Genomic DNA, 13,795 nt, shown 5'->3' with positions numbered 1-13,795 from the left:
CGGAATAGTTTGCAAACTATTAAAGCTTTAAAATTACATATTTCTAGTCTGCTCTATAAAGAGTTGTACACAAATGAATATTCCCGTCTTTTTAATATTTACTGCCAGAATCTACGACCCACATATACTAGTCAGAAGTTCATCAGCGAATCTTGCTGCTGAGCGGAACAGAGGGGCAGGGAAAGCTGGGTTGAGCCGCAAACCAACCAATCTCACCGCTGCTCCTGCCCCGCGTGGAGAGCAGGGTACCCAACTTGGAGGAGACCTCGCGCTAGAAGGGCCCGCGGGCCATGTGGTCACCCGGGTGGGAGCAGTGACTGTGATCACCCGGGGTTTACGGTGAGGGAAACTGAGGCTGGCGGCCGCAGGGACTCCTCGTGCCCATTGTGGGGAGGCCTCTCAGCGGCTGACCCTCGCCCTGCTCGTTCTTCGCGCCGCCCGCCGCCCGCCGCCCGCCCTCCTCAGGATTGAGGAAGTGCGTCTGGCCCGGCCCGGCCCCGGCGCGCGGCCCGAGGCGCAGGGGCGGAGGGCAGAGGGGCTGCCCGGCCCCGATCCGCCGCTGTCCTCCCGGCCCGCGCGCAGCCCCGCGTCCCAGGCGCCGGCGGCCCTGCCCGCAGTCGCCGCAGGTAAGTGCTGACCCGGCCCGCGCCCCGTCGTGGACCCGCCGCCTCCTGCTGCGACCCCGCGTGGAGCCCTGGGCCCTGCAACCCAGGCCCCTCAGCCTCCCGCCGCGCTCGCGGGGTGCCGGGTGTGTGGGCCCAGGCGGGGAACCCGAGGCCTCGCAGGACGGCACCGGGGCGGAGGGGGCAGACACCAAGCAACAAAAGGAAAATACACCAGGAGGTCTACACATTTCCTCCACCTTGGGAGAAAACCCCTTCCTTCAAGTTGGAGCGGGCCGTGCGAGCGCGCGTGTGTGCGGGAGTGTGAGTCTGAGTGTGGGTGTCGGAGAGGCACTGCCCGGGAGGCTCTCTGCCGGCACGGCCTGGCAATGCAAGACGGCCGAGCGCCTTCGCCCTCTTATAAGTCCGGTGCACGCTTCTCGCCCGAGGGTCCGGATAAAACCCGCCATCTCCTTGGTGGTCTCTGCGGCCGACCTTCCAAGGCGGGGGCGCAGATGAGTGCGGTCGGGGGTGGGGGAAGGCTGGGGGTCGGAAGGAGATGGTAACGGCCGAGCAAAGGGATCTCTGCGGTCGGTCCACCCTGCTCCTTCGCGTTCTGAGGCCATGAAGTTTTTCTCCCACAAGCACATCCCCCTGCAAGGATCAGAGAAGTAGAAAAACAGGAGCAAGCAGTTTTGTTTTTAGCGAGCCTCTCACCAAATGCACTGTTTTGAGAGTTTGCTACTCACTCGCATTGTATCCAAATTCCTCGGGCATTAAAGGGGCAACTAGAATATACACGATTTTGAAAAATGTTTAACATTCAACTCCTTTTGTGGTCTGACTTAATTATCTTTGTTTATGTCCTGGAAGAATAAAAAATTAAGTTAAAAACATACAAACCTCACACCTAATGTGTCCCTACAGGAGGTTTGGGGATCTGCCAAACCTCTCCCTCCCCCAGGTTTCCACACCTCAGTGAGTGGCCCGTAGTAAACGCAGATGCTCAGATAAAAAACGTGGGAGTTGTCTTCCATCCCATTCCCTCGTCCCTTGAATTCAGTTGTTAGCAAGTCCTGTTGGGTCTACTTCTCACATGTGTCCAGGTCCATTCCCTTCTTTCTCACCACCCTGCCTTGTGCAAGGTACGAGCTTCTCTTTCCTGTACAATTGCAGTACTTCCCGCCCCACCCCCCATTCTCTGTTTGGCAGCCAGAGTAATTTCTTTTTTGAAAAATTAGAGAGTGTCTGTCCTCTGCTTGGAACCCTTCAATAGCTTCTTGTGCTTGGCATGAAATCCAGAAGACCTCCTTCCCTGCACATCTCCCAATTGATCTGGCCTCTGCCATCTCAGACCACCTGGCCATTGCTTCCCCACCCAGCCACCCTCGCCAAACCCAGCCTCACTCACATCCCTCTCTCTATGTCGTTTTGGTTGCCACTGTCTGTGTTCCTACTTTATCTGTTTAATTACTCCTTTAGTTTACCTGGAAGTCTCTACTGGCACTCCAGGTGTCAGAGACCCTTCCTATGTGCCCACCTTGCTCACTGCTTCATCTTTACTCCCAGAGTTGTCCAGGAGGCACCAAATTCATGCAGGTATAGAGACTGAGTGGTGAATGGACAGCCTTAACTTGTTTGTGGCTTTAGACTCATGAAGGGCTTCTGTTCTCATCTGGGATTGAGAACTACACATTTCTCCGGTTTGTAGCTCTGTAATATTTTGATGTCCACAAATGCATTAAACACATTTTGTAGGCAAACCAATATTGGTCAAGGGATGCCAATAGTGCAAAGACCATGGGCCAACCATCTCGACCAGGCTTTTCAAAAAAGACCTGGATGATAAGAGCATTTCTAACACATTTCATTTGCAAGTGTCTTCCAGCTCTTTGGCAGTGGCAGCCCTTTCCAAGCCTCCTGAAAAGACAAGTGAGCAAGTTCAGGATGTTTCTTCCATATTAGAAAGTTTACTTACTTAACTGTGTCCTCTCCACCAGCTGTAAGTTTCATGAATTCATGAAGCTCACTCCCCATGGAAAGGTCCCAATAAAAACATTTGTAGAAAGAATATCAGGTTCCTTTTTTTCTTTTCCATCAATGGTGAGGTTTTAAAAATTATTAAAATAATTACTATTGCAGGACACTTCTTAAAACCCTCTTTAGGATATATATACTATAATGTAAAGAAAACATGTAACTTGCAACCATTATTTGTTGCATTGATCGGAGCCCAAAAGAAGCAAGAAGAAGGAAAGATCCGTTAGAGGGCAAAGATTGAGCAAAACTTGAGTTACTTCATCTTAAAACTTCTACCTTAGAGTCTAAGCCAAAATACAAATTATAACTGAAAAACTGCTCCAGTGGCAAAATCCTCCATTGGTAAAATGATTTTCAAAAGGAAACTGAAAATGAAAAGGGGAACAAAATGGCTGGGTAAAGGTTAGCCTAAAATATTCTTAAGATTCTTTTTTAACTTAAAAACATACATGGTAAGACACTTCTGTTTTCAGAAGGAATATCTACTAGCATTTGGATTTTTCAGGTGTTGTTGGGTATAATTGGTAGCTGATATTGAGAGGCGTTTGAAAGCAGATAACAACTGTGTGCCTTCGTTTCTGAATGTTGCTGTGTGATTTGGAGCCTTTATTTTAAAATGGAGATTCTGTTTTGCTACTTCTCCCTGTCCCCTCTCAAGTTGATTTTCCTAATCAGGTTTTGCAATTTACAAAGCTTTGATTGTCTCTTAAATAGTGTCCAGATTGATCATTCCTTCGTTCCTTCTTGGACTTTTCAGGCTCCCAAACTTCAAACACGGATTTTCCCAAGTGTGGTTTCTCTAAACCTTTTGCTCTTTAGTTTGGAAAGGTGTGGGCTCACAAAGGGCAAGACCTCTGGTTCAGGTCTTTCCCAGCCCCACCTCCCCTTGCCTATAAGAGTATAGACCACCTGGGCCAGGGGTCTGATTTCCAGGCTCTAAGATGAGAAAGTTCCGGTGCTCTCACAGCCTTGTTCTGGAGCTTACTCAGTGCCCACCCTGTTCAGGGTACCTTCTAGAACCTGCTCACTGGGGAGACAGTGGGTCTGCCCTCCAGCATTGATTTTCTGAGCTTGTTGTTTTTTTTTTTTCTGTGTAGCATGTGGGGTCTTAGTTCCCCAACCAGGAATTGAACCCATGCCCCCTGCATTGGAAATGGGGAGTCTTAACCACTGGACCACCAGGGAAGTCCCCTTCTGAGCTTGTTAATCAGAGGGCAGGTGGGAGACCCTGCTGGCTTCCCAGTCCTCCCACTATTATTACTGCAAGTAAGAACCACTTCCAGTCCTATTGTAGAAGGTGACTGCAGAAACTTGACCTTGCTGGAAATCTCACAGCAACCGGGAAAAGTTGCCTGGGTGCATGTCTGTTTTTAATAGATGATGTTGTCTTAGGCATCATTTACATGACCTTAATTTTCTTTTTGGACTACACTATCACCCTCTAATTCAGAGTTGTCTATCTCAGAAAACAGCTGCTAATTAGCACCATACTTTTTATGTCTGTACTATAGACTCCACATGAATGCTGGGAGAGACACATGCATTTCATATGGTCATCCCTTCCCATCGTGCATTTCACCCCGGGCCCTGCCAAGCTGAGCCTGGATCTCACCCTCAAGGTGCTTCTGGTCATTTAATCAGCATAGCAGCCTGTGTCCTTGTGTCAGGGACCCAAGGTCAGTGGGAGCCCAGCATGTGAGAGCAGTGCCTTGCCTCATCACAGTCTCCTTAGTCTTAGGAGATGTGTCTTAATCTAACTCAGAGTTTCTCTGGATAATTCTCTGCTGTGAGCGGCTGTCCTGTGTGCTGTAGGATGTTCAGCAGTGTTCCTGGCTGCTACCTGCTAAATGCCTTTAAGCACTCCCACCCCCAGAAGTGACAACCAAAAATGCCTCCAGATATTGCCAAAGATCCCCTGGGGTGGTGGGGGCAGGTAGAATGTAGGGAGCCCCTTTCTGTATCCCCCAGGGCTCAAACTGACTTGGCTTCATAACCGGTACCAGTGCCTTCCAGACCCTTCTCTTTGAGATTGCTGCGTGATTACCTCTTTGTCATTACATGCCCACCTCTGGGCTTCCGGGAGAGTCTGTCCTGGGCAAAGGGAAGCCTTGTTTTGTGTACATGTGTGTCTGCCCCACCCCAACTGGAGCATGAACCCCACAAGGAAGGAGCCTCATTTGGTTGTCTTGGTGTCACCGTGCCGGTGACTATGAATATGTGTTGATGGAGCAGTGATTGAGCCCTTTACCAGTAGGTGTTCTACAGTTGTTTGGAGTATCTGGACTCTTCTCAGGCAGATTGGAGAAGCTGGGCAGATTGGAGCCCAGCTGTGAGGTGGGGTGGGGGAGCTCTGTCTTTTCACTGCCGCCATCTGACCAGGTGTGACTGGATAGCTGGAATGTTAAGAGAAGTGTTGCAAAAAGGGGGAGGGGGAACACCAATGCGTATTTACGTGACCTTATAAATAAGTATGTGCTTGGGTGCAGGAAGTGACTTGACAGTTAAGAAAAGCTTTCTGACTTGATGTTTTTTCACCACTAGGATGAGACAGCTTTCCGCTCAGCCATGACGGTGTGTCTGTGACTTGGTCCACCCTGGACTATAAGCCATGACTTAGTCCACCCCTCAAGGAGCTGCGGCTGCTGTGACCACTGCGGGAACTGACTGGGGAGAGTGGCCACCTCGAGGCTTGATGGTTGGAATGTCTCGGCGACCACCCAGCATGTACTGGTGTGTGGGACCAGAAGGGTCAGCCGTGTGTCCAGGACACGCCATGGAGACCCATAACAGCGGTAAGGGCAGGGCTGGCCAAGCCTGTTTTGCATGTTCTATGTATGAACAATGGGTTCTCAACCAAAGGATATAAATTGCCAACTATTTGATGAATTGTGTGGTTTTTCAATATAAAACATATCATGGGATTCTCACTTAAATTCTAAACATTGAAGGAGCCATGGGACAAAATTTATGTGGACTTAAGATTTATGTGGATCTTAAGAATCAGGGCATCATTTCATGTTGGTTAAAAAGATTTTTTTTAATGGGGATTTGGTTTTGTGTTCTCACTATACAAATAATACGTTTATTAAAGAAAGACTGAAAAAAGAAAAAAGAAGTAGAAAAAGTAATCACCCAGAGTCCCACTGCCCTAAACACAGTTAATATCTAGGTATGTTGTCTTCTAGTCAGCTTCTCTGGGCTGCAGGAACTTTGTTTTACCTTTATTTACTTATTATAATGTATATACTTCAGTATCCTACTTTTTTCCCCTTTGTGTCAGTCACCTAGCTTGTGGGATCCAGTGAAATATCATCTTATTTGGGTGTGCTGTGCAAAATGATTGACCTAATTCTTACTCTCCCACTGGATGTTTTGGGACATTTGTGTTGCTTCTAGTTGCTGACTCAGACCAAAATCATTCCATGTCCATCTTTTTAAACATGGTTTTGAGATTATTTCCTTAAGATAGATTTACAGAAGTGGGACTATTAGGTTTGAACGTTTTTAAGCCTCTTTACACATATTGCTGGATTGTTCACCAGAGTTGCATCACTTTTATCCCCAGTAGGATATCGTTGATATTGTTAACAATAAATATTTGTTAAGTCCTTAGTACATATGGGGCCCTGGGTTCAGTGTCTTAGGAAATAACCTCATTTAATCCTCACGACAACCTATAAATGGTACTTTTATCCCCATTTTATAACTGAGGAACATGAGAATAAGAGAGATGTAGAAACTTGGTCAAGGTCAACAACTTGTAATGGGCAGAACTGCCCTTTGAACCGTGCCTTAACCCTGGACTCTCATCCTCAAAGTATAGGTCATCATGTGGGATTTGAGAGGACCTGTGGGTTTGTACCTCTGTGGAGTTAGCGATTCAGTGTTGTACCTGGCTCAGTAGACATTATGTTCAGTTACTTAGTGTTTTTTCTCCATCGAAAATGCCCAAAGTCTAACTAAGATGATGTTTCTGGAAGATTTCTTTACATATAAATCAGATTATGAAATGAGAAAAGAATTTGCTTCTTGACATTGTCCAGCACTAAATGTTCCCAGAGTGTTTGACTTGCATCTTTTGAAAGGTTTTCTTTTTTTTTTTTTTTTCAGATGTATGCCTTTTTTCAGTTGCTTGTTAGGAAGGCCATGTCTTATTAGCATGAGATCAAGGTGACGTGCGTGGAATGCTATTCCTGATTTTGGGTAGAACCTCTTTCCAGGGCACTCTCAGCTGCAGTATCCCATCTGCCTCTCCTCAGCAATCCTGAGGAATGATGGTGGGGGCAGGGTTGCTGAGTCCTTCTGGGGCTCACTGGGTGGGTGGCTGTGTCATCTGAAAAAGCCCCAGAGGAGACTCTGCCCCGTCCTCGTCCTGGTCAAGAGCTGGTGGATCTAAGCGAGTGCTTCTCCACCCTGGCCTCCAGAAACACTGGGCAGTGCCTAAAACTGTCAGTGCACAGGCACCCCCAGCTCCACTGGAGCAGCATCCTGGGGGTATTTTTTAAAAGTTCTTGCCTCCACACCACCACGATCCTACTGTGCAGCTGGGGTTGAGAATCAACTGGTCTAAATGATTTGGACCAGCAAATTAGAGCAGCATTTCTCAAACTGCAGTATATACTCCAGTCCCCTGGGGATCTTGGTGGAATGCAGATTCTCATCCTGTGAGTCTGGGGGCACCGAGAATCTGCATTTCTAACAGGCTCCCAGGTTGTGCCAGTGTTCCACCAACAGAAAGGCAAGGCTGAGACCTCAAGGTGCCCAGAAATCCTCACTGACTCTTACAGTTCCTGGGGACCTGGGTCAAGGGACCCTGGACAGACCTGGAACCAGCCCTGTCTCCAGGCCTGAGGTAGGACGATGACCAGAGAACGTTCATGTGCATGAGAGGCCAGAGTGTTGACACTCCTAGCCCTCATTTTTCTCCTTTGAGGTCTGGATCTGAACTTTACACTGCTCCTACAGCCAGTTGCCTCTCCCTGACAGCTGTGATCACCAGGTGGGAGGGAGCAGGCACAGAAAGGTATTTTCTGCCTCAGGGGCCTCTTTCCCCAGTGGAATCTCAGGACTCCACACCTCCCTGTTCTGGATGAGCCTCAGGACACACACAAGGCTTGAGGAGCCTATGGGAATCGTGCAGCCCCCACTGGTACTGTTCTACTGCTTAGGGCTGGAGGGTGCCGACGGGGGAGGTGGTGTCTTGTGAACCCTGATGCTCAGGGATGTGTTTATGCACGGAAGAAAACACATAAACCACAGAGTTGAAGAAGATGAGAGAAAAGTGACCTGAAATACATTGTAAAATTCTGTCCTATGGCTCAGCATTATGGAAATTATGAAGAAAGTACAAATTTATGCCCATTCTCCAAGAGTTGAAAGGTCCCGTAGGTGGTAGCCAAGGAGCTGAGTGTGGAGGGCCTGCCCTGGGACCCCCAGGGATGAAACCCTACAACACTCCCCTCCTGCTGGCAACGGGCTGCTTACATGGCTTAGCAGCCCGACCTCAGGCCCCTCCTGGCCTCCTGCAGCTACAGTTCAGCTCACCTGAGAGCAGTGAATGAGGGCAGCAGAGGACCCACCCTGCTTTCCTGCCAGGTCCAGGGGAAGACGGGGACCTGTGTGGGTCCTGGGAATGCTGAATCCATTACCTAGGGCTCTGGATTAAGGAGCCACTACTAACTACCTGTAACCTAGAGTGATGTGTACTTCTGTCACTGTCTTGTTTAGAACCCCACAGCCGGTTTATGACTGTTTCCTTTCACTGAGTGAGGAGGGTTGGGGAGACACTTCTGGGACTCACACAGTGTGATGAGGGCTCAAGAGCCTGTCTGTGGGGTTCATTAGGCCTGCATTCAGTTCTTAGCTCTGGGTGACCTCAGCTGAGTGGCTCAACCTCTCTGAACCCTGATCCAGACAGACACAGAATCTTAGTGGGATGTGCCAATCAGCATCTATTTCTGGCCTCCTGGCCAGGAGGGGTCTGGGGGGCGGGGCTCTGCTGCGTGCTGCAGTCTGCACTCTGCTGCATGTGACTCCTAACCTCCTGAGACCAGCAGGCTGGCAGGGTGCCTTCTTCCCTGCCAGTTGCAGAGGTACAAGCAGGGAAAGCAAAAACATTCCATGTCTCTTAAGGCCTAGGCTCAGAGTGGCACGCTGTCGCCTCCATGCCTCTGCCCTTGGCCAAAGAAGGTCACATGGAGCAGCCCAAGTGAAGAGCTCCCTGCACGAGGAGGCCACAGCCAGGCTGTGGATTCAGGCAGAAGGGAAGGATTGTTGTCCGTCATTCATCTACCATGATAGGAGTTGGTGGGCTTCAGTACTTTAAAATTGTATCTTATTTATGTATTTCTATTTATTTATTTAAGCAGCCCACAGAGCTTTTCTCTCATGAAACTTTACCTGGAGCCCCAGCCCACCTAACAGCTATAACAGTGGAGTTGCTTTGATGGGCAGTCGTGGAGGGGTGGGGGTGGTGAATCCCACCGCTGATCTTCACCTTGACCCCGGAGCTCTGTGGGCCCAATTTTAAAACATCACATGTTGGATTTCATTTTCACAAAATAGAACTATATACACCAAGACCATAGCCTGGGAGCAGGTGACACTCAAAGAGTAGCACAGTCACTAGGGATTATAGCCACTGCTCTTTGTTTACCCATAGGGGTACAATGAGCATGCGTTCTTTTGTGGTTGTTTTGCAACCAGAAGAATAATATTGCAACTTATTTTAAAAATTTTTTTCTCTTTAAGTATGGAAGTTTTGTGATTAGGATCCAACCTGCGTACCTCCTCCCTCATTGGGTGCTCATTTCCAAGATCAAATTTGCTTTAACTGGCCTCTTTCCCACGAATTTCTTTCTGGATTAAATGGGGCGCTATTTGACTCCAGGAACCTGCAGCTGTGCCTCCCATGGGGCCCACCCTCTGAGTTCCATCCCCATTGGATGAGCTGGAGTTTTTTCTGCCCCACCTTCTCCCCAGAGGAGTCATGCCTCCCCTCCCCTTCCCCCCAATCCACCAGCCTCACCCCAGGGATGACCGTTGCAGACCTAATTCCCAGCACTGCCTGAGGGAAACTGTCAGAAAGAGGACCAGTGGATACCCAAGTTATTCCCAATGTAGGAGCAGCTCTCTCACCTTTTAAAAATCCTTGGAAGATACCAGGCTTTGGAAATAATGTTATCATTAGACTTCCAAGTAGAGTTAGGAAAAGATCCAAACTTTAATAAAATTAGTAAAAAACTAACTTTTTACTTTTGGGCTTTTGGTAGTGGTCTTGTGTGTGTGTGTGTGTGTGTGTCTGTGTCTGTGTGTGTGTGTGTACTGGGTGTGTTTGTTGGTGCCTCTACCTGTTTTGACTTACACAATTCACCTTGTGCTTGTTGAGAATGGTTAACCCTTTCAGCGCCCATGAATATGTGAGTGCTTCTCCAACTGCCTGTGGTGCCACGTGGGCTATGTGTGCCTGTTCTATGTTTGTGCAGCACAATTGTGCCCCAGAAAGGTGTGTTACAACCTTATTAGTACTGTCAGCATTCAGCTGGCCTTCGGTGCAGGAGGAATGTTTAGAGTGCATGGATGGGTTCAGAGTGTGTGAGCTGAGAGAACGAGGGTCAGTGAGATAGATACTGGGCCAGGACTGTGGACCCAGCCAGTTTGACAAACATGTCATTAGACATTCTTCCACGTCTGTCTCACCAGTCAGAGTGGAAAAACCTGTCCTGTCAGCTGAGGTAAGTCTCCTGGGGAGCAGAGAAGTGAGGAAACTTCTAGATAATTCAGACTGAGAACGCTTGGTGAGACTCTTCAGGATCTCACCAAGGGTGAGAGGCGCTTGGACAGACATCACCTGAGGTGGTCCACATCCCCCGCCTCTCTGTGAGTGGTCCTGACTTCCGCTGCCTGCCTCTCACAGCATGGACCAAAGAAGGAGAAGGAACATTCCAGAGGGCCTTCAAATCCTAGGTTTTTACATAGCTACTTCCAAGGTCCTTTTCTTCTTCCTTTGGCTTTTTCAAATCTGTTTTGAAAATAACTTTTTAATACAAGAGCCAAGTAGATTTGCCTGAGTGGGGGCTCTGCCTGCTTTCCAGAAATAGAAATAGGAAATAGCGTGACTAGGAAGTGCCCCTCCGGTGGCAGCATGCTTTCTTAGTGAGCCACTGTAGGAACTCCTACAAGGGGCAGATCCATTGTTTTGTGTGCCTTTCAGAGTGTAACCGCCAGCCCACATCTTAAGCTGTTCCTGGACTTGGTGTCCTGCTCATGCCTGCTGGGGGTACAGGGCTTTGCTGGGACTGTGGTCAGCAGGGTGCCCTCTCCAACCTGGCTGCAGAAGCAGCACTGGTCCCCCCAGGGACAGTAGCCATTGTCCAGTAAGGAATCCCTTACTGAGAGCGGTGAAGAGGAGGGAAGCTGTGTGGTGGCCCAGGTTGCAGGAGAAACGGCCGTGGGCATCCATCCATGTCAGAGCAGTTAACACAGCTGTGCTTCATGCCTGCAAAGTCCTGCCCAATGACAGAAGCTCTGAGTTTGATGGGGCTTTTAATATGAACCTAAATCTGAGGCTTAGATCATCTGATTATTTGTTCAGAATATGCTTGCTTACTTCTAGCAAAAGGGAGCTGACTCCCTCTCAAATATTCCAGCCTTTCTGTGGGGTGCTCTGTTGGGAAGTGTGTGCTGCTGCAGAGGCCAGTCCTGTCTCCACTGCCTCTAGCTCCACCCGCCTAGGCTGATGGGCATCCCTTAACCCCTTTCTTGAAATAACTGACTTTGATGCCTTGCCCTCCCTGTGGATTCCTTTTTAAGCTGAGCAAACCATCCCACTGCCTTCAAGAGCAGGCAGCCCGCAACGTTACACATTTCACTTGGATATCACCAAGCTTTTGCCTTTTAGTCTGTGGACTAACTGTTAGGCCATGACCACCTGGACCCAAGGGGAGAGCAACCTCCCACCCCTTCCCTCCACCCTGTGTGGGTGGGCTCTCTGGAGTGCCCCATCCCCCCACCCCACTCTAGGTGCCCAGAGCCTGAAGCTCACCCAGGGCCTCAACGCACCTTCCCCTTCCCCACATTTGCCCCTGACTCCTTCACCAGGGCAGCTACTCAGTGGCCAGGAGAGGAGATTTTCTTTCCAACTCTGTGCCCTGGCCTCCACGAAGAGGTCAGTGGCCTGTGAGCAGGTGCCTGAGTGGACGTCCCCAGGCCCCGGTGCAGAGGGATAAGGATTTTCTCCCACTTCCCTGGTTTCCTGGTCCACATCAGCCAGACTCTGAAGAAGCCATAACTGGGATTTTTATGAAATCCTTTAACTCTGGGAATTGAGAGAAATAAATAACATATAAATTATCACACCCAATAACATTTAAGTCCAAGCTCTAGTATATGGATTTCACACACATTTTCAGGACCCCTGATGAATGAAAATAGGGGCTTCCAATATTCCTTAGAATTCCCAGTTCTGAGTCTGTTCACCATCCTAGCTGCCCCTGTGTTCAGTTTCTCCTGATTCTACTTAACCGTCTTGCTATTTATTGACATTTGTTTTAAAGAATAAAAGATAAAAAAGCAAAAAATAGAAGTGTGCATCTCAAGCAGTACAATCCTTCCTAAGCCCATAACCCTGATGTTATAGAAGGAATCACACATTAGTTAGAAATTATATTTTCAATTGTAAATAACTTTTTAGGATTGTACTTCATTTTGCTAATTCTTGCTATGTTTGTGCCTCGCAGCTTTTATGTCATCTACATCGTCCAGCATCCAGTGGCCAGGCATGTCACCAGGTGTTGGTTTAAAATCAATTGCTTACCTATTCATTTCAGGAGAACCAAAGCCAAAAATAACTTAGTTGTGGCACTTTGAATTTTTCAGCAAATAGAGATATTTAAAGGCATTGAAAAATTTAGTCCATTATTTTGAATGTAGAACCAAGTGATGATGCAAATTTGAGGTTACAATTTGAATACATTTTGTATTCAAGAATGACACTCTTCAAGTTCCTTTTAGTAGCTCATTTTGGACTTCAGATGGCCCTGTGAGCTCTTAGACAGGTGGGTGGCAACAAGTGGCCCACACCTGGGAGTTAGAGGTGGAAGAGGCCAGGGCAGACCCTTCAGGCTGTTTGCACCCCTCCCTTCTGCTCTCAGAATCAAAAGGCTCCAATGGGTGGTCGCCCATGTCCCCATGCAAAATCACCAACACTTCTGGGTTCAAAAGCAAAAAACAAGCAAAAAACCCCTGCCTGATAGTGGGCAGGGGCCTCCCCAAAGTTATGAAGAAGTTACTTGTGTGTAATCACATACATTCTCATATAAAATCAAATGCCATCCTGCCCAGGTGACCACTGTTAGCTGAGTGTGTTTCTTTTCCATCCTCTTCCTACACTCATGTCCACACACACACAATTCTTTTTTGTGTATATTTCTGGGTTTACATGCATGACATTCAATTGTACATGCGTTGTGCAACTTTTGTTTACTTGAGTGATGTACGCCTTGGAGTCTTTTTCATGTGCATCAAGTTCCATAGTGTAAATACAACAATATTTATTTAATCAATCTGCTATTAAAGTGCCTTTAGATTGTTTCCATATTTTGCTTCTTACCATAAGAGTTGAGTATACCCCAGCAGAATGGCAGGATCGAAGAGTAAGCACATTCAAAATTATCAAAGTAATACACAGCCCTGGTTAAGGAAGCAAGTGATACAGATGGACTATAAGGCAAAGCCCCAGTGTCAGCTCCCAAAAGTGCCTCTATTTCCTGTTTCTGGTTCTAGTTCTTTAGGTCATCACCATTCCTCTACATAAAGAATATGCCTGCATGTTTCTCTTGCTCCATCCGTTGAGACAGAGTCTGCTGCCTGCCTGCCTGCCTGCCACAATAGAGGACGATTTCTTTCCCCTTGCACCACACCTCCCAGCTGCTCCCTCCCACTTAATTCTATCAGTGTGGACTCATCTCTGGGTTGCTTTTGCTACATTAAATGATATGTTCTCATTGCTTTGACTTGGCCTGGGGACTCAGTGTCATCCATGTTCTGTGGGGCTCAGGAGATGCACACCTCTTCCCTACTTTTTACCTCCACCTGGTTTCCACCTCTTACTCAGAACTCTTATTTTGAGCCCTCAGTTACCTGGAGCACATGAG

General features: G+C 48.0%; 1 protein-coding gene across 1 annotated transcript in view; it reads left to right on the top strand.

Annotated features, from left to right (window-relative positions):
• Positions 1-447: 447 nt before the first annotated feature.
• Positions 448-13,795, top strand: part of LRRK1 (leucine rich repeat kinase 1) — a gene marked incomplete at its 3' end in the record, with an annotated part of 122,319 nt that continues 108,971 nt past the window's right edge. Inside the window, exons 1-2 of the mRNA XM_079701091.1 lie at positions 448-626; positions 5,184-5,434. Of these exons, the coding sequence (XP_079557217.1) occupies positions 5,335-5,434 (100 nt within the window). The 5' untranslated portion in view covers positions 448-626; positions 5,184-5,334. The remainder of the gene's footprint in view (positions 627-5,183; positions 5,435-13,795) is intronic.

Source organism: Hyperoodon ampullatus (assembly GCF_949752795.1).
Source record: "Hyperoodon ampullatus genome assembly, chromosome: 3".
Taxonomy (NCBI): Eukaryota; Metazoa; Chordata; class Mammalia; order Artiodactyla; family Ziphiidae; genus Hyperoodon; species Hyperoodon ampullatus.
Note: the sequence above shows the minus strand (reverse complement) of the source record. Positions and strands in the feature narration are given on the sequence as shown.